This window comes from Poeciliopsis prolifica, unplaced genomic scaffold, assembly GCF_027474105.1.
Source record: "Poeciliopsis prolifica strain line A6 unplaced genomic scaffold, Auburn_PproV2 SCAFFOLD031, whole genome shotgun sequence".
Taxonomy (NCBI): Eukaryota; Metazoa; Chordata; class Actinopteri; order Cyprinodontiformes; family Poeciliidae; genus Poeciliopsis; species Poeciliopsis prolifica.
In genome coordinates, this window is record NW_026562406.1 from 5,492,704 (window position 1) to 5,509,481 (window position 16,778).

Below are 16,778 nucleotides of genomic sequence, written 5' to 3' on the forward strand. Positions count from 1 at the left end.
AGTTTTGGGGATGCCAATGAGCCGTTCCCAATTGTGTGGTGGGGGTGGGTGAGGTTGCGCAGCATAATAACAGTCAGTAAATAAAAAAGAAAGAACACAAAACCTTTCAGCTTCATAGCATCCAAAGCCAAAGGGAGTAATTGTCCAAAAAGCAATGCTTCAACCAAAAAAAAATGATGAGTCTGCAAAAAGTACACATCAAAACTAATGTAGCAAAGCTATTCTAACATGCTGCCAGTACAGGCTGCACAAGTCTTAAATGTTTTTATGATCTTCCCTTTTTTCACAAAAATAATTTCTATCTGCAGAACTACTTCTCTGGTACCATTCTCAAATCAAATTTATTTCTATACTTTTCTGCATGTTTTATCTTATGATAGCATTGATAGCATAGTAGTGTGGATTTATCTTGTCAAGTCCCTTTCTTAATTTCAAATTATTTAGGCAGTATGTTTGTGTTCTATGAAGAAGAGTGAATCTGTTTTATTGGTAAATCAGACAGGAGTGAATAACAAGTCCAGTTGACTACTTTATTGCCTGTGAAATCAATCATAACATTGATCTGGGAATGAGACTGACACAACCATGCTCAGTTTGAAAAACCAATGTCATTTGTCACAAGCTAACTTGTATTAACATAAGAAGCTAATCCTTGCATTTTATTTTTATTTTATTTTTTGCCATTTATTGATTGAAACATTAAAGGAACTCAGAGTTCACTAGTAGAGGTTGTTCAACATGGAGCTTCGGGCCTCCATAAGCTCATGCAGGTTATTGAAAACATTAGTGGAAGTAGTAAGTGTTTTCCTCCACTTGGTTGTGCTCTAACAACAGAAATGTCACAGGGCCCTTGAATAAGCAACACCATACAAGACACACCAAGAACAGCAAAGATTTGATGCTCACTCACATTTTGTGCAAAAAAACATTGTTTAAACAAGTCACTGAGCTGATAACTGGAACTAAATCCTCCAGATAAAGCTAAATCCTCCAGATAAAGCTATTAAAATTAAGATTTGGACCACAGCTACTTAGCTAACATATTAACAATCCCCAAACTTACTTTATCTGCCTGATAATGCTATACTAACACATATCTCACATTCAATTGAAAGACTTACAGGACTAACAACATTGGATTCAATATGTATAAAATATTTAATTTAAGTTTCTTTAAAAATACTTGTTCAAGTTTGACATTTGTTCAGGCAGCTGCAGTCTTGGTCGAGCATTTAAAGTGGTGTTGTGACTAAATGGAACTGCACTAAATCTAAACTAAGTTAAAATATTTCACACTTGGCCACTTGTTAAAATCCATTTATTTTATATTTATACAGAGGTTAGAAACATCACAAAATAGAAACTCGAAGAGAGCTCTTGCACAAAGATATATATAATCCAGTAATTGAGCAACCTTAGCTTAGTGAACAAGAGCATTTAAAGCAGGCTAAGTTCAGTGCTGGAGCTTTGTTAGGAACTCTATCATTTTAGGACTCATGTCTTAGTGCAAAAAACTCTTAATTTAAAGGAATTGTTTGTTTTTTATAGTAAAATAGGATTTTACAAATCAAGGTTGCTCTTTCATCGCATATGCTTAAATTCAGAATGCATGATGGTAATAGTTTCGATGAGGTCTCTAGGTCAAGATATTCAAATGATCCAATGTCCAAGAAATAATGTGTGATATACCTCTAGCATTTTTAAGCAGCAGCTGTTGTCAACATAATAAATTCACTTATAAGCAAAAACAATTAAAAATACTTAAATATAAATAACATGCTTTGAGCAAAATAGTTTATCTATGTACAGTTCTAGTTAAACAACCTATATCTAAAGCTCTTAATACTTTAGAAATACCTATCCCATACATTGCTCTGTGTCAAATGCATTTGTTTGTTCTTAACTGAAGGCCACTTTCATACTAAGCAATTTTTACAAGAATGACATCAAGCATTAGTATTGAATGAGATAAGCTCCAACTAAAATGCTTAGTCAGTCTGGCAAAAAAATAGATGGTTCGATTGTACTTCTTTGTCTATGAAACATCATTGATTAAAGTGTTGGTAAATAATATCCACATAACCATACCAAGGAAATACTTGAATACAAACCGTTGTAATATTACAACCACTCCAACATGGCGTTTAAATTTCTGATATAACATTTGATAGTGAAAATAAAATTACCATTGCAATATGGTATGGGGTGGCTTTACTACAACATGGAGTGAATGGATGTGCACTCCCTGAATAATATGTGCTTGATATATTGTCTTTCTACACTTTAAAACACCTGAATAACTGGGTTTAAGCCTAGTCTACATGCAGGCTATAAGTTCTTCTTAGTGCATCATGATCGAAACAAGCCAACACAGGTAAACCTTTAAAAGTGCATTTGTTTTGTCTTTGAATTGGGGGAGAGTTTGGGAACAGACAAAACTAAGAAAGGGTGAGAAAATGAGTAAGTTAAGTCACATATTTATACATATACAGTTGTTCAATTTTCCAAACCATCATATGAATTAACAGTAAATACAGTTAATGCTGCTGACATCATTATTGTTACTATTAAGTCCTATGCTATATAATATCATCTAAAAGATGAGGAGTACCCAACCAGTCAAGTGTTCTTGGCTCAGATGCCGCCATGATCATGCACATGAACTGCTTCCCTGTTCTCTTGTCTATCGGGTAAATTGTTGTGGGAGTGAACCTTTTGTTACTCTCCACGAACTCACATAGCTGATTATAGATTTTGGGGTACTCATGACGGAGGAAGACTCCCCTGGTCCTGAGTTCACGCTGGATGTTGACGAAGCACACCTCCCTCGCTTTCCTTCCCTCCTCCCCTTCTTTGTCAATGTCGGGTGTGCCTGGAGGAGGTGTGAGAATGAGTGTTTCCATTTCATCATCCTTCTTGAGCACTTTTTTGTCTGGACTCGAGGAGGCCAAAGACACCTTTGCATATTTTCTAACTGTTGGTGCTGGGACCCTTGGTGAAGGTCTGTTAGGCACTAGTTCACCAACAGCTACTGATACATTCAGAAGGAAACATTCATTGGGATCATATTCATTGCCTGCCTGCTGTAACTCCTTGCAATATTCTCCTAGGTTGTCCTTAAATCCATCCAGCTCTCTAAGAGACAGATATGTAGGAGACATGAGGAGGCTTTCCAGTCCAACGTGCAAGAAGTTCTCTGCCGTCTCTGGATTTGCAAAACCCAAAAAGAGAACCCCTCTCCCTCTGGAGAGGTAACCTGCTTTAGCAATGCGTGAGAAGGCCTTGTGGATTTCTGAATTCTCTCTGCAGAACTTAAGGGTATGCCGACACACACTGCTGACACGGCCATAGAGACATGTCTCTTTATGGATCTCCCAGTCATCCCTGCGACAATTTCTTGAGCAGTAAAAGGTATAGCAACTGTGACAGGACTTGAAGTACAAGCAAGCATTGAACATGCTCTCGATCCGATTGCACTTCTTATTAGCACATGCCATTGTGTCATCTTCATCTGTGCTGTGGTCTGGAGAACATTCTTCTGCACTCCTTTGGAAAGCATCACACCCACTATCAGGATCTTTCAATGTGTCTGGGCTGGATTTAGAGGATGGAAGCTGTGTGCTGAGGCATTCTAAGTTTTCGAGTCCCCGGGATTCTGTGTTTTTGTCGTTGTCTTCAGTGATCAGTTGTTTCAACTGGTCTAAAAGATTTTCACTGGACTTTTTGCTCGTTGGGGGTTTGTAGTCAACCACCAAATCAGCTAAGAGTTCATCCAGTTGTTCCAAACTCTGCTGCAGGGAGAAGTTATTATGTTTCCTTTCTTTGGTGTTTTCTGTCTCTGTGTTGGATTGCTTCTTTTCATTAAGTATCCTCTGAGTTGATGCCTTATCACCATCAGAAGTATCCCAGCTGACAGAATGGACATCGCGACGCCTGGCATTTCCTGCACATAGGTCATTGTCTGTTATGGTGATCTCTGGAGTAACAAACCAGTTTCCACTCTTAGAATTTCTCCATGGTTTGTTTGAATTCCTCTCCAAAGAGTTCTCTGATAAAGATAGCGCAGCATAGCGCCTTGGTGAACTCGAAAGGTTAAGTATGACCGGCTTAGCTGTAACATCAGAGGGTGTCCCTTGCCTTGCTTGGTGAAAGAGATTCTCATAGCTACGTCCACGCGGCACAGTTTGCTCTCGTTCATGCCGTGGATAGATGATGTTGTCCCAAGACTTAGAGTGATTTTTGACATCTGCTCCAAGTCGACTGGCCTCTGTGTAGCTGTTAGTAAACCACGGAGGAATGCTGAGGTCTTGTCTCACTCTTGGTGGTGTGTTCTGCGATGAATGGCTCGAGAAACCAGAAATACTAGAGCGATACCAGTCATCTGAAAAGGCCTGAGACATTCGAGGGCGTCGATAACCCTCTGTGTTGTATAGCCTTGGTGGAAAGTACTGCTCTTCAGGAGAGGAGAACGGTTTAGAATAAAACGACCTTGAGCTACTCATACTGTATGGGGTGAACCGACTGTCTTCTCCATAGTAAGCTCTAGAAAGTGGAGTTTGAGAAAAATATGAACCTCTCTCAGTTGTGGAGTAAGGTCGATTATATACAGAGTGAGCTGCCTCTCTGTTGGTAAGGTGGTCGGTATAGTATGACCTCACAGGAAGTGTGTGCACCCATCGAGTCCTTGGATCATACTGACTTGGGGTTGTACTACCAAGACTGGTTAGGCTGGACCGATCATCCTGGAAATACGTCCTAGCGTAGGGGTGAATTGGATACCGGACAGCATCCTCTGTATAGAAAAACTTTGTCGGTATGTTAGGATTAGAATAGGCTCTGTGTTCTTGGCTCAGATATGGTGTTGTTGGTGACGGCATCCGGTGTGTGTCTAGATGCTGGTAAGAGATAGGAGACATGCTGGTGGTATAGAGATATCCTTGTCTAAAATCTCCACTATAGCATTCACTTGGAGTTGGTGTTGGAGAAGAGGCAATGTGCCGTGGGACATATAAACCAGACCTGCTACTGGCCTGAGAGTACCTTTGCCAAAGATGTTCACCATGTGTGTTGGGAATCTGCCTTGACGTGTGCTCCAGCACAGCAGCATCCGGTTTGATGTCCACACGGCACCTGACATGAGGGCTTACAGCTGGTTTTTCAGTTTTATCCTGCTCAAAACAGTCTGAGACATAGAGGGGGGTGTGGGGGTGTAGTTTAATAGGATGCACCTCATTCAAGAAAGGCCTGCTAGTGGATTCTCGTTGGGTTTCAGCAGTCCTCATGGAATCTGAAACAGCCTGAGATCCGTCCCTCCCATTCCTAGCTTGTGGTGGAGATACAGAGATGGGGACAGGGGTGAGGGTAGCCTTTAGTCTAGGGGCACTTTTAGACCTTGACCTCTTTTTGGACTCTGACCACGTAAGATAACTTGTTTTGTCTTCGGTAGCTTGCTGCTGGAACTGCTTGGTATTGAAAAGGTCAGGAGATGAAAATCGAAGATGGCCTGGCTGATCAAGTCCATTCCAGAGATCTTTGTTTAATGGCTGATTTTCAGGCCTATTGTAGTGTTGCTCCATTGAGGAGGAGAAGGACTGTGGGTCATCCAGGGATTCAATGAAGTCGAAACTACGGCAGTGTCTTTTATTAATTATCTCCGATTTATCGAGCATTTTCAAGTCACATTGCTTTGAGGAATGGAGAGAAACGGAGTGACCAGTAACGTCGCCTAGTGTGATGTCTCGGTACAGATTTGACGCCAGTATTTCAGGGGGATGCGTTCTGGTCATCTTGAAGAAACTTCACAGCTCTCCTGTCAGTTCCATTTAGGATCAAGACCGCCTAAGGAAGAGACAGAGCGACAAAAGAAATGCATTTTTTATCATATTTCTATTTTTCCTAGAAGCCACAAACAGATATGTAATGGAAACCCAGTGCTTTAAGCAAGTATTACTCAAGGACGACAACTGATACCAGCAAAGATAAATAGTTAAATACTCTGGTACTCTGTATGGTTGCCATGGCAAGAATCATCCTGCATCACAGTATGTAAACAAAGTAGCAATCATTTACCTATTTTATGGCTTCAGCTTAGGTTTAATTTATGATAAAAAAAAAAAAAAGATTTGTTATTTTATGTGGGTGTTTCGGTTTAACTTATACACTATCCTAATTCCATATTATTGCCCCAAATCAGGAATTTTGAGTTTGAACCAATACCAATATCACAGTTTAATATTTGTCATGAGCAAAATTTTCAATGCTTTTACTTACAAACTTAATGCTATTTTTGTTGTGATGAAAACTGGCACTGCCAGCCATATTACTGCAATTTGTCCCCTACGTTCAGTTATGTTAATGCTGATGAGATTGACAATTACATAATGTGCCTCAGAAGGATCATTTCATGCATTTCAACATTTTACTTCAGAGCTGGTAAATCTGTTTACAGACTGCTGAGGCTAAGTAGGGGAGCAAGGGTCAAAGGACTTTGAAACTTAACGGTAGTTTAAATATTCTGCTGCTGTCAACTCCTTAGCTTTATTGGGTTGTAGCCACTACATCCAGCCCCTCCTTCACAAACTTCTCTGCAACAACTGGTCATTAATTATTCATGACAAGATGATTAAGAGAATTCACTAAACAGCTGAATGAAGTAGTATTGTACTATTTGGCATGATGAACATATAACAGGGACTAATTTTTATGAGGGTTCCAAGGAAAATATGACATTTTGATATTATTTTTTAATACTGCAATGTCTGTATCGATTGACATTAACTCACTTATTTGCCACTCTTTCTTTTCCATCACCCCAATCTTACCGCTGCTTTATCCGAACCTCAGGATTTTGATCATAATTGAGATCTATAAAAGGTGTGAAAATGAAAAAATAGCGAACATTTCTCCAAGCTGCAAAACATCTTTTTAGCGACCAGATTTTTATTACATCACTTATTAAAATACCGTGATCTACCAAGTGCACGATAGGACACATTGTGATGACGGCTGATTTGGTACGTCGTGCAACCCTGTTTTTATTTAGAAGCTAAAACTGTAAGCTTGGCTAAATTTAACATCTGCCTTACTGTGATATTTCTAGATTGCATACAGTCATATATAATAGACTGGGCTATGTGTTCTGTTCAGGCTAATTTTGTTAGATTGAAAATGCCTTTTGAAAATAACAATCTTTAAGTAGGTATTGAACATACTTTTTCACTTAGCCCACCTTAGTGAATTTAAAAACTGTTATTTTTTAACTGATGCAATGATCTAATGCTACATTTGAGATGAGAATTGTTAGTAAACTTTAAAACATCAGTCTGTGAGTAATTAAATAATATAGTATGTTTCACATAGTGTACGGAGTTACTGAAATAAATTAACTTTTGAGTAATATTTTTGATTTATTAAATGGGTCTGCATTTATACACTGTGTCAAAGTCTTCCAGAAGGTTGCCAAATTCTCAATTTTTATGATGCACGGAAATTGCAAGCTACTTTACAGTTTGCCTTCCTGTTGTCTGTTAGAGTTTTCTCATCAACTTTTTAATACTTCAACAATTTAAGATACCTTCCATGATAAGTACCTAACATCTTTCTCCTTTTCTCAATGCTAAAATATTTAAGAAGAAAGTGATGCTACAAACTGTGCTTCTCTGCAGCTACAGACTGTCTACTAACAGCAGGCTTGCATTAATTAATATATATAACAATTTTATTAATTTGTGGGATTGCGCTGTGGTTTATTTAACTGTGCGCTAAATATAACGTGTTTCTTTGTTTCATATACATCAATTTGTAGTTTTTACATTCAAAATCATAATTGTAATAAGTTTGACATTCAGACAGCCTTACAGTTTTTTTCCTTTTCAAAATTTTACTGTTGTTCTTTATGGGATACCACTCTGTAGTCGACTGATTTCCACTTTCTTTTATTTTTTGCAGTGTACAATGTTTTTTTTTAGCTAACAGCTTAAACTTGGAGAGTAAAATTGGTCAAAATTCATCCTGCGGGATTCTGTGGATGGATCGGTGACCTCAGCAGGATGCCTGAACCAAGAATGAATTCAGATCTGACAGAAATAAGAAATCAGTCATATGTAATTGATTAGAGTATTGCTCCCTGTCTTTACGATGCAAAGAATCTCTTACCGAATTGTATTATTATTTTATTTTTAGGTTTAATAAGAACACTGGGGACAAAACGTTCCAGAACGGGGCTTTTGTGGGTCTAACACAAACAAGGACTTTCTAGTTGGCACTCACCCACAAGCCAACCGTGAGTTACCATCTGTTCCTCGTGATGAGAGGAGTGACCAGCCATCTCCCCATCGTGTCTCTCCAGCTCACCTTAATGTCACGTCTGTTTACAAACCATTTAAATGATACTAATTTTGGAAATGCTTTTCTACTTTAAGTGTATAACATTTAAATGTGCACACAAAGTCGGCTTGACCCAGTAGCTGTAGAGTAAAACATGAGTGAAACCTTGAATGTTTTAGGTTGCACTCTTCTAACAACAAAACAACAAAAACCATGTGTAATAGTGCACTGTGGTCTCATCTAGATTGAAATTGTGGACTTCTAAGTGAAAATGGTATTGAAGTAAAAACTGATTATATGTGCGATAAAAATCTGATGGAAATTTGGGAATCAGTTCACAATCACAACCCACTTCAGATACTTCCATAATTCCATAACTTTCACCTTGACTAAGTAAATATGTGCATTCCTTCCTCCATTCATTCCCCTGTCTCAAAGCTCCTTTTCAGCAGGAACACTGCACTTTCTAACAGTTTAAAGCCACATGCCACATACTGTCTCCATGGCTACAGCCCACAGCAAGGAAACCATTCAGCCCCCCTGCAGTTGCACAAATCTGTCTGAAAATAAAACTGACTAATAATTAGCGGGTATCGCCATTAAACTGGTGCTGAGGGCAATCTGTGGCATGCAAGCAACCAGAAAAAATGTCACAGAAAGATTTTTTTTAAGTCAGTCATATTGGAAAAGAGTAGCCTTTCCTGTCCTCTAGCTGGGTTTTGCAGGCAGCGATAAATCTAATGCAGATCCCACAGGCCCGTGGGGCGCATTCAGCCTTGGGAGGACTCGCTTTAACGCTCTAGTACGCCCCTTTAATTTTAGCGCTGCGGCAATCGCGCACAGGGCCGCCCGACCGCATCCTGTCCGGAGCCTTTGAGCTCGACATAAAATCGGTTTCGGAAAAAAAAAAAAATGCGGAAAAGGAAAATAATATTAGAAGAAAAAAAACAAAGTTTGGACATTTAGAAGAGGTACCGGAGAGGCCTTACCGTGTCGGCGGCGAGCTGCGTTTCGGATGCGGTGGGCATGCTTGGTGAAGAGCGACAGCCGGTTATTTCTCGGTGAGTTGAAAGCCTCGGCCTTATCGCACCTGCTGCGATTCTCCGGCAGCCGAGCGCTCGTCCTTCATGATGCTGTCTGCATCGCCCAGCTCTTCTCTCTCGCCTCTCGCTGGTATCTCCTGTGTTGGTGCGTGATGGAGGAGGAGGTGTGTCACAGCTTGCGCCTGTGCGCGTGCCTCTGGGGGCGTGGCTGTGCGTGTTTTCAGCGGGCGGGAGGGAGGAAAGCGGGGGTCGGAGGGATGGGGGGGTGTTTGTTGTGATCTGGGCGTCGGAGCAAAGCAGCAATGCGGTCTCTGCTGAGATTTTATGGACATTTCCGGGGATATTATTTTTATTTTACGCATTATTTTGCGCATTTTGTGATGACAGATTTGCGTTGCCGCTGTCCGCTGTGAGAAAATGCAACTCTGGCAGCCCTCAGTCCCAGAGATTTTTACAGTAAACTAGTTATCTGCAGATTTTCTCACTTGACTGACTATTGCTGGTGTCCCTCCCACACTCTTGGGCAAAAGGTAGAGAAAACCTTTTCCTGTGCCAAGATTTTTATATATATAGAGAGAGAAAATAAATGCACTCTAAAACCTGCGAGATGAAAAATAATCCAGATTCCAGTCATTTTTCCAACTCAGCTCTGGATCAAATATTAATAATGGCATCCCACCTACAGCAAACAGGCTCACAATTTAACACCTTTGGGTTCCTCTGCAAAATAATTTTTGGAAAATGCAGAGGAACCACTTCTTAGCTTTTATTTCAATATATAGTCAACATGTTTTCTATAAATGAAGACTTCAAATGTCCTACAGCAGCCTACTGTTTTTAAAGAATTCCTCTCTTCAACTCGGACCAAAAATCTTCTTTGTAACTGAGAGTGACTCTTCAAAATATCAACTTCTTGTCTTCAGTTTGTCGAGCTATTTTGCCATTATCCTCAGGGTCAACGTTCGCATGGAAAAAACAATTTACTTTTCCTTTCTGACGTCTTCAGGAACTCAGATGACATTCTTTCAAAGCTTTCAAATGATGTCCTTTCCTTATGAGGCCATCTAGTGCACCAGTCCCTCCTGCTGCAAAACAATAGCACACCAGGTGCTGCTCTCATGTTTGTAAGCGCTCACCTTTTTCCATCCAAATTTAAGGACAGTCATTATGGCTACGCAATTCAGTTAGCGTCACTAGCATGCTACTTAGCTGTCTCTGCTGTGACACATATAAAGCAGCAGAAATCCAGTTTTGGAGTTTGAAGGAGCTAACTCCGTAGATTTTAGAATATGAAATATGCAATAGCAGCAAGAAATAATACAGGTCTTTTACTTACGTGCGACAAATTTACTTTACAAAAGAGTTCTACATGAGATTAAAATAATAATTTTCAAACAAATACATTTTATTAAATTTAAAGTTGTGATCGATTATTTCTGTATGGCCGATTCATTGGTCAAAGTCTGAATTTTGACTATGGATAGCAGCAGCTAATGCCAGCTATTTAGCAGGTGAAGAGCTATTTCTCACTTATGTGGACAAATATGTGGTCATTAGCACAGTATATTGACATCGATGTTATTATCCAGCAACATTTCATTTAATTTCATACTATAGAAGAGGGTCAGTGTAGTTTGATCAGATTCTTTGAATAGGTCAAAATGGCGGTATGGTCAGCCTCCCTCTCCTTTAACCCAATAAACTAGGGCCAAATATTTGTGTCTTTCTTTGGTTTTTCTGTTGCAGCAGCATGAATCCATCATTTGGGTTGAAGGATTAACATCTAGTGAACAGATGTCCCGTTTGCTTTTACACTTATTTTATTTTAACTGAATAACCAAATAGAAGACCGAATTTTGTTTCCAATGTGTATGTATCCAAACTTGCCTACCCCTTGGAAACAGGTGCATGTTGGAAGTTGTGACTCGAGTCCAACAACCTGTTTCCTTTTTCTGGCACATCTGGTCGTCTCTACACCCATCTTGCTCTGCTCAAAATGCTTCTGCTCCGAACTCCAATCTTACGTCAACCTTCTGCGTTGTCTGAATTCATGATGGGGACAGCTGGCTGCGAGCCTCATGTGACTCCAGCAGAGAAACTTCTTACTAAGGCTCTCTCTCCCTGCGGATGGAAGCCACTCAAGACAAACTCTGCTGATCACGGCGTTGATTGTAATGACACCCGGTGACAGAGGTCTTTTTTTGTCACTGGGAAACTACAATATGTCTCCCGTGTTAAGACGGTGATCGGTTTTGCTCTTCTCTAATGTGTGCGTTTGCATGTTTGAATACGGCAAGTCTGCCTGCCCACTGCACGCTGGTTACTAAACAACCCCCGGCTTACTTACCGAGGACCCATCTGTGACATACCACGTGTGTGAGATATGAATCACAAAACATTGGATCTCGCATTGTGCATGCAGCATCTCCATGCTAGCATGTGTAGCTCACCGACTCCAGCATGGCAAGCTGGCATCAGCGTGTGTCAGCTGTTGATTAGCAGTGTCTGTCAGCTGGCTGCCAGCAGGTGTCTTGGGCTTCTCATAGAGTGCGTGGAGAGAAAATCAATGGCTCTCTGTTGATTAGAAACCTTGCTGATGGGGATCAATCAGGCTTTCTACGCCTCAAAGCAGAGCATTGAAGCAGAGCACTGCCTTGACTGCTCAAACAAGCTGTCATGCTGTTTCTTTTCAGTGAACATCCTTCAGTTCTCTGGCTGGCTCCCAGTAAGTCTATGTTAGATTAAGCAATTCACTGTAGATTAACTCTCTGGTTTCTGAGTTCCCACTGGAGGGAATTACATAAGAGATGTGGGGATGGAGATGCAAGCAGAAACCCAGGCATGCACAATGGCTACTGTATGCTAGAAAAATTACTCATAAAGCTTGAATTTTAATTTGTAACGTCACAATCGCAGACTTTTTTTTAATTTCTTGTTCATCTTTTGTTATTTCGCGTGGTAAGTGGAACCTGTTTGTCCTGCATTCAGCTCGACACGTCTGACACTTTTTTCTGTGAGAAAAAAGGACGTCTCCAACGTGATACGGACACCGTCATGTTTCACAGTGGAAGAAATGTGTTCAGAGTGATTTGTTGGCATGTGTTAGTTTTCCCACACATAACTTTTAGATGTAATCCACAAATTAAATTTTTGTGTCATTCGACCGGAGTGCCTTCTTCCACATGTTAGCTGGGTCACGACACCAAAGGCACGCTTATTAGATTTTTATTTGCACAATGTATATGCTTTTATTTTGCTTCCAGGTCATATTCATGTGTTCCCTTTTATTGACTTGACACACAGAATCATAATAAAATATGCTACATTTGTGGCTATGAAATGGTAAGCGGTTTGTCAGTGAATACCTTTGCAAGACACAAATGTGGGAGTTTGTGAAGTCTGTACATTTATTTTAGACTTCAATAATGTGTCACAACAAACAAGGAAAATGCATTACATAGGGATAAAAAAAAAGGCAAAGAAATTCCGCTTCACTTTGCTCTCAGGAGAGATGTTGTATATGGCCCCTGCACTGCTGAATATTTCAAACAGCCAGAATTAGACCCCTTCGGAGAGCCACGTGAACGAATATTGTTGGTTTTCTGGGATCCACCAGCAAGACATCCAGAGCCAGTGAGCTCACACTGAGAAGGAACAGACGTCCAGCAGAGGAGAATCTGAAGACTCAGTGGGAGACGCACCCAGACGTCCACCTAAATCCAGTCAAACCCTGATTAAGTCTTTGACAAATTAAACCAGCGAATCCTCTCTGTCCACGGCCCTGGGACCAGATTGCTGCGGCTGTCCATGCAGGACGCACACCACTCAGAACTTTGATGAGGATTTAGAGGCTGCCATGTGAAGTATTTAGATGCTTTACAGCTCAGCAAGGGCTCTTCGGGTTCCACATTGCCATAATTTTCAGCCCCACTGGATCAGACCAGATTAAGTGCAAATGATTGTTTTCACTGTGCTTCAGTCCCTTGCAGCAGTATTTACACCCTTCGAACCTTCCCACGCATGTGAATTTTTGTCATACTTGGAGACTAAATTTCCTTCCCAATCAATACAGCTGAAGCTCAGTCAGTCAGCAATTATCAAGTCTTCACACAAAGTGTTCATTTGATTTAAGTCAAGTTTATATGTACAACACATTTCAGCAGCAAATAGATTCAAAGTAATTTACATACCAAGAAAAACAATACGTAAATTTAAGTCTTTGAATGGTCAAATGTCCCCATTTGACCATTATTCCTGGTATCTCTGGTCTTTGCGGTGCTTTTTGTCAGCTATTTTCTTCATGTGTCAGATTCACAGAACAGCTGGATTAATATATCCAACCACACACACAATTCCAACAATGAATCTGAAGACAACTTTGTCGCAATGGATATTATCCAGTGGTTTTAGGATAAAGGAAGCTAAACATACCCAAGTGCCACATTTAAAAATATATATATGTATATATATTTTTACATCCCCATTTCCTTCCTTTTCATCCTCTTCACAATCATCTACTACCTTGTGTTGATCTCTCAAATAAACTCTCCAAGACGATGCTGTGATGTTGCAAGTGGTGCAAGGTTCAGAGGATGTGAATACTTCAGCAAGTCATGATTAGAATAACCAGGAGGAGAAGATTTCCCTCTGAAACTTCATGGTCTGAAACTTCATGGTCTGAAACTTTGCACATGAAGAGATTTTATTTGGACAGAAAGTATTAGACTTAATTAGAACATTATGACTGCACAGACAGACAGAGAGACAGAGAGAGAGAGAGAGAGAGAGAGAGAGAGAGAGAAAACATTCCAGTCCACTCAGAGAAACATTTATAAACAAATTCATGTGCCAGCCAAACCAGTTGGGAGCGGTATCCATGGTAACCCACACTGAGTAGGAGCAAAAAAAGGAGGCAGGGTTGATTTGAAAGGGAATAAAGTGAAGGACTGACGAGAGTTATCCGCGGAGGCCTTAAGATCGACGTCACACCGTGTGCGAGAGGCGGTGAGGCGAAGCCGCTCCGTCACGCGGCGTCGTGACGCCGGGAGGAAACGCCGAGGCGAGCATGTGCTCCACGGAGCAGATCACCTCCAGCTGACACTGACAGCTTGAAGTAGAAGAGTCGTGTGCATGGCAAATGAGATGGGAAAAAAACCAACAACAAATAAAACAAAACCTGACTGCAGCGATGCGGCCTCGCTCTCGGATCCTCCTACTCTCTGTGCATTTGGGTCAAAGTGGGGAACGGTGCAGATATTATTCATAGCTTGCGCGAGCAAAACACAACACTCCTCTGTCCGGGTCTCTGGAGTCCCGGCAAACACATCCCGTGGTGAGATTTAATTAAATCTCCATCGCACACTCCCCCTCTCATCCTTCATCATCTGCCATTTTGGCCGAGGAATCTCTCAGTCACGTGTGTGTGCAGGTTCATTGAAGGACCACTTTGGAATGAGGAGCCGGGGCCTCTCAGCGGGGGCCCGCTGCTTTCAGAGAGAGGCCCCCGGCGATGCGAGTTGTTCGCGCTACTGCATTGTCACCGTGATGTTGTTATGTAACAAAATAGAAATAGAAGGCGGTAATGGTCCGTCTGGAGCAGCCAGCAGCCTCAGCGTGCAGTTTCATGTTGTTGGTTGTTTTTGTAAAGCGGGGCTGTCATTAAGGTCCCCACTATTCGAGACCGGACAGACAACAAATCTTTTGTGCCTCCTCGAGGGAGAATCAATGAGCGCCTTCTAAATATGGATATCATTCACCGTCCTCCCCGCAGCAGCGGCACAATGCAAAAAGCAGTACTGGGTTGCACTAATTGTGCAGAGCTGTAAAAGCTCCTGTAAAGGCTGGAACAGCCTCTTCGGGGCCGCGGGTTTTTCAGACTTGCGTCTGCCTCTCTCCATCCCGTCCAAAAGAGAACAGCCGAGACTGTTTTGTTATCTTCTGCGCTTGAATGAAGACACGTGACGAGGAGCTGGGGACGCTTCTCTCTGCCCCGGACAGCGAGGAGCTCTGTGCAGTTTGCGCCAGTCGCCCGTCAGACTGCGTTGTGCATATCCGTTCGGACGCCCGCTTCTATTTTTGAGTTGATGCAATCTTAATACTATGTGGCTGAGCTCCCCGGTTGCAGCCTGGCACATGCACGACGCACCTGCAGCTTCCCTGGGTTGTTTAAATGGGTCAACTCTACAAATATCCTGGATCTGAGAATAAGTCGTGATACCCCCCCTCCAGCACACACACACACACACACACACACACACACACACACACACACACACACACACACACACACACACACACACACACACACACACACAAACACACACACACACACACACCAACTCCTACTCTCTTGGCGGTAACAGAGCAAAACTACTGCCGGCAACATCTATGCAACCTTTTGTCACCAGCAAAGTCATGAAAGCTGTATCAGCAGGATTACACACAAAATACCGCCTGTTGTTATTTTTCTCATGAATGAATTTTTTCCTAAGCTCTGAAAAGCAGCCTTTGGTGTTCTGGCAAGATATTAAAGTCATTATTTTGGTGCCGTCATTAAGACAGCAGGAGAGAAAGCCCCACCTTCCCCCACCTGGACCCCCTCCTCTCCGATTGGATGAGCATCCTTCCCACTTTCTGAACCTGGATTTTCCAGGAGGGAACAGCGCTGTCTCTCCAGGTGGAACATGCAAGGCAGCAGCAAGAGAGAGAGAGAGAGAGAGAAAAAGCACTGACCTTTCATGAGTGAGCATATATATCATTCTGTCTGCAAACTGTATTTTACACATTTTTTTTTTTTGTCTGCAGCCGTAGATGTAGAAGCTGATCCATTTAGTGGTTAAAACTGCACCTCTTGTAGCTGATGAGAACAAGTAAAACACTCTGCTTGGTTCATCTGTAGAAGGTGTCAGCTATGTATGCAGAACAGGGCCCAAGGGATGAGTGTGTGTCTGGAATGGTGGCTCACATAGTACAATGTATTAGCCTTTCTCAGCTGCAGCTGCTGTATTTAGAATGAAAGCCTTTAGGAAAGTCAGACTAAAATATGCCAAATGACATCATATAGCAAGAAACAGGCCACTGTCATACCGAAGGTGACTTGACTTTATATATATATAGATCATAAACTTGTATGATTGCAATTTAAGTGTCAAAAGTATCCTAAATGAAAATAAATTATTCAATTTTAGAAAATATATTTTTTCTACTGAAGCCTCTCAAGCGTCACAAATACAGCAATTTGTTGTTGTTTTACTTTACACTTATAAGCCGTTCATAAATGTGACCGGAGTGCACATGATGCTATTGTGAATTTTTGACAGAGAAAGAAGAAATCAACCTACTTTGACCAATTTAATGTGTGAGTGGTTCTGTGCTGCTGGAGGCTGCAGGCGACAGGCTGATGGTCTGCAC

At 41.3% G+C, this 16,778-nt stretch overlaps 1 protein-coding gene across 1 annotated transcript; it reads right to left on the minus strand.

Moving 5' to 3' along the window:
- Positions 1 to 1,301: 1,301 nt before the first annotated feature.
- unm_hu7912 (un-named hu7912) lies at positions 1,302 to 9,512 on the minus strand. Its single transcript, XM_055050728.1, has 2 exons — positions 9,315 to 9,512; positions 1,302 to 5,838 (listed from the first exon to the last, which is right to left on the minus strand). Exon 2 carries the CDS (start codon positions 5,784 to 5,786, stop codon positions 2,580 to 2,582), a length of 3,207 nt encoding a protein of 1,068 aa, XP_054906703.1. The 5' UTR covers positions 5,787 to 5,838; positions 9,315 to 9,512; the 3' UTR covers positions 1,302 to 2,579.
- Positions 9,513 to 16,778: the final 7,266 nt, after the last annotated feature.

Coding starts and splice junctions, on each gene's coding strand:
- unm_hu7912 (XM_055050728.1), bottom strand. CDS start 5,786: ATGACCAGAACGCATCCCCCTGAAATACTGGCGTCAAATCTGTACCGA.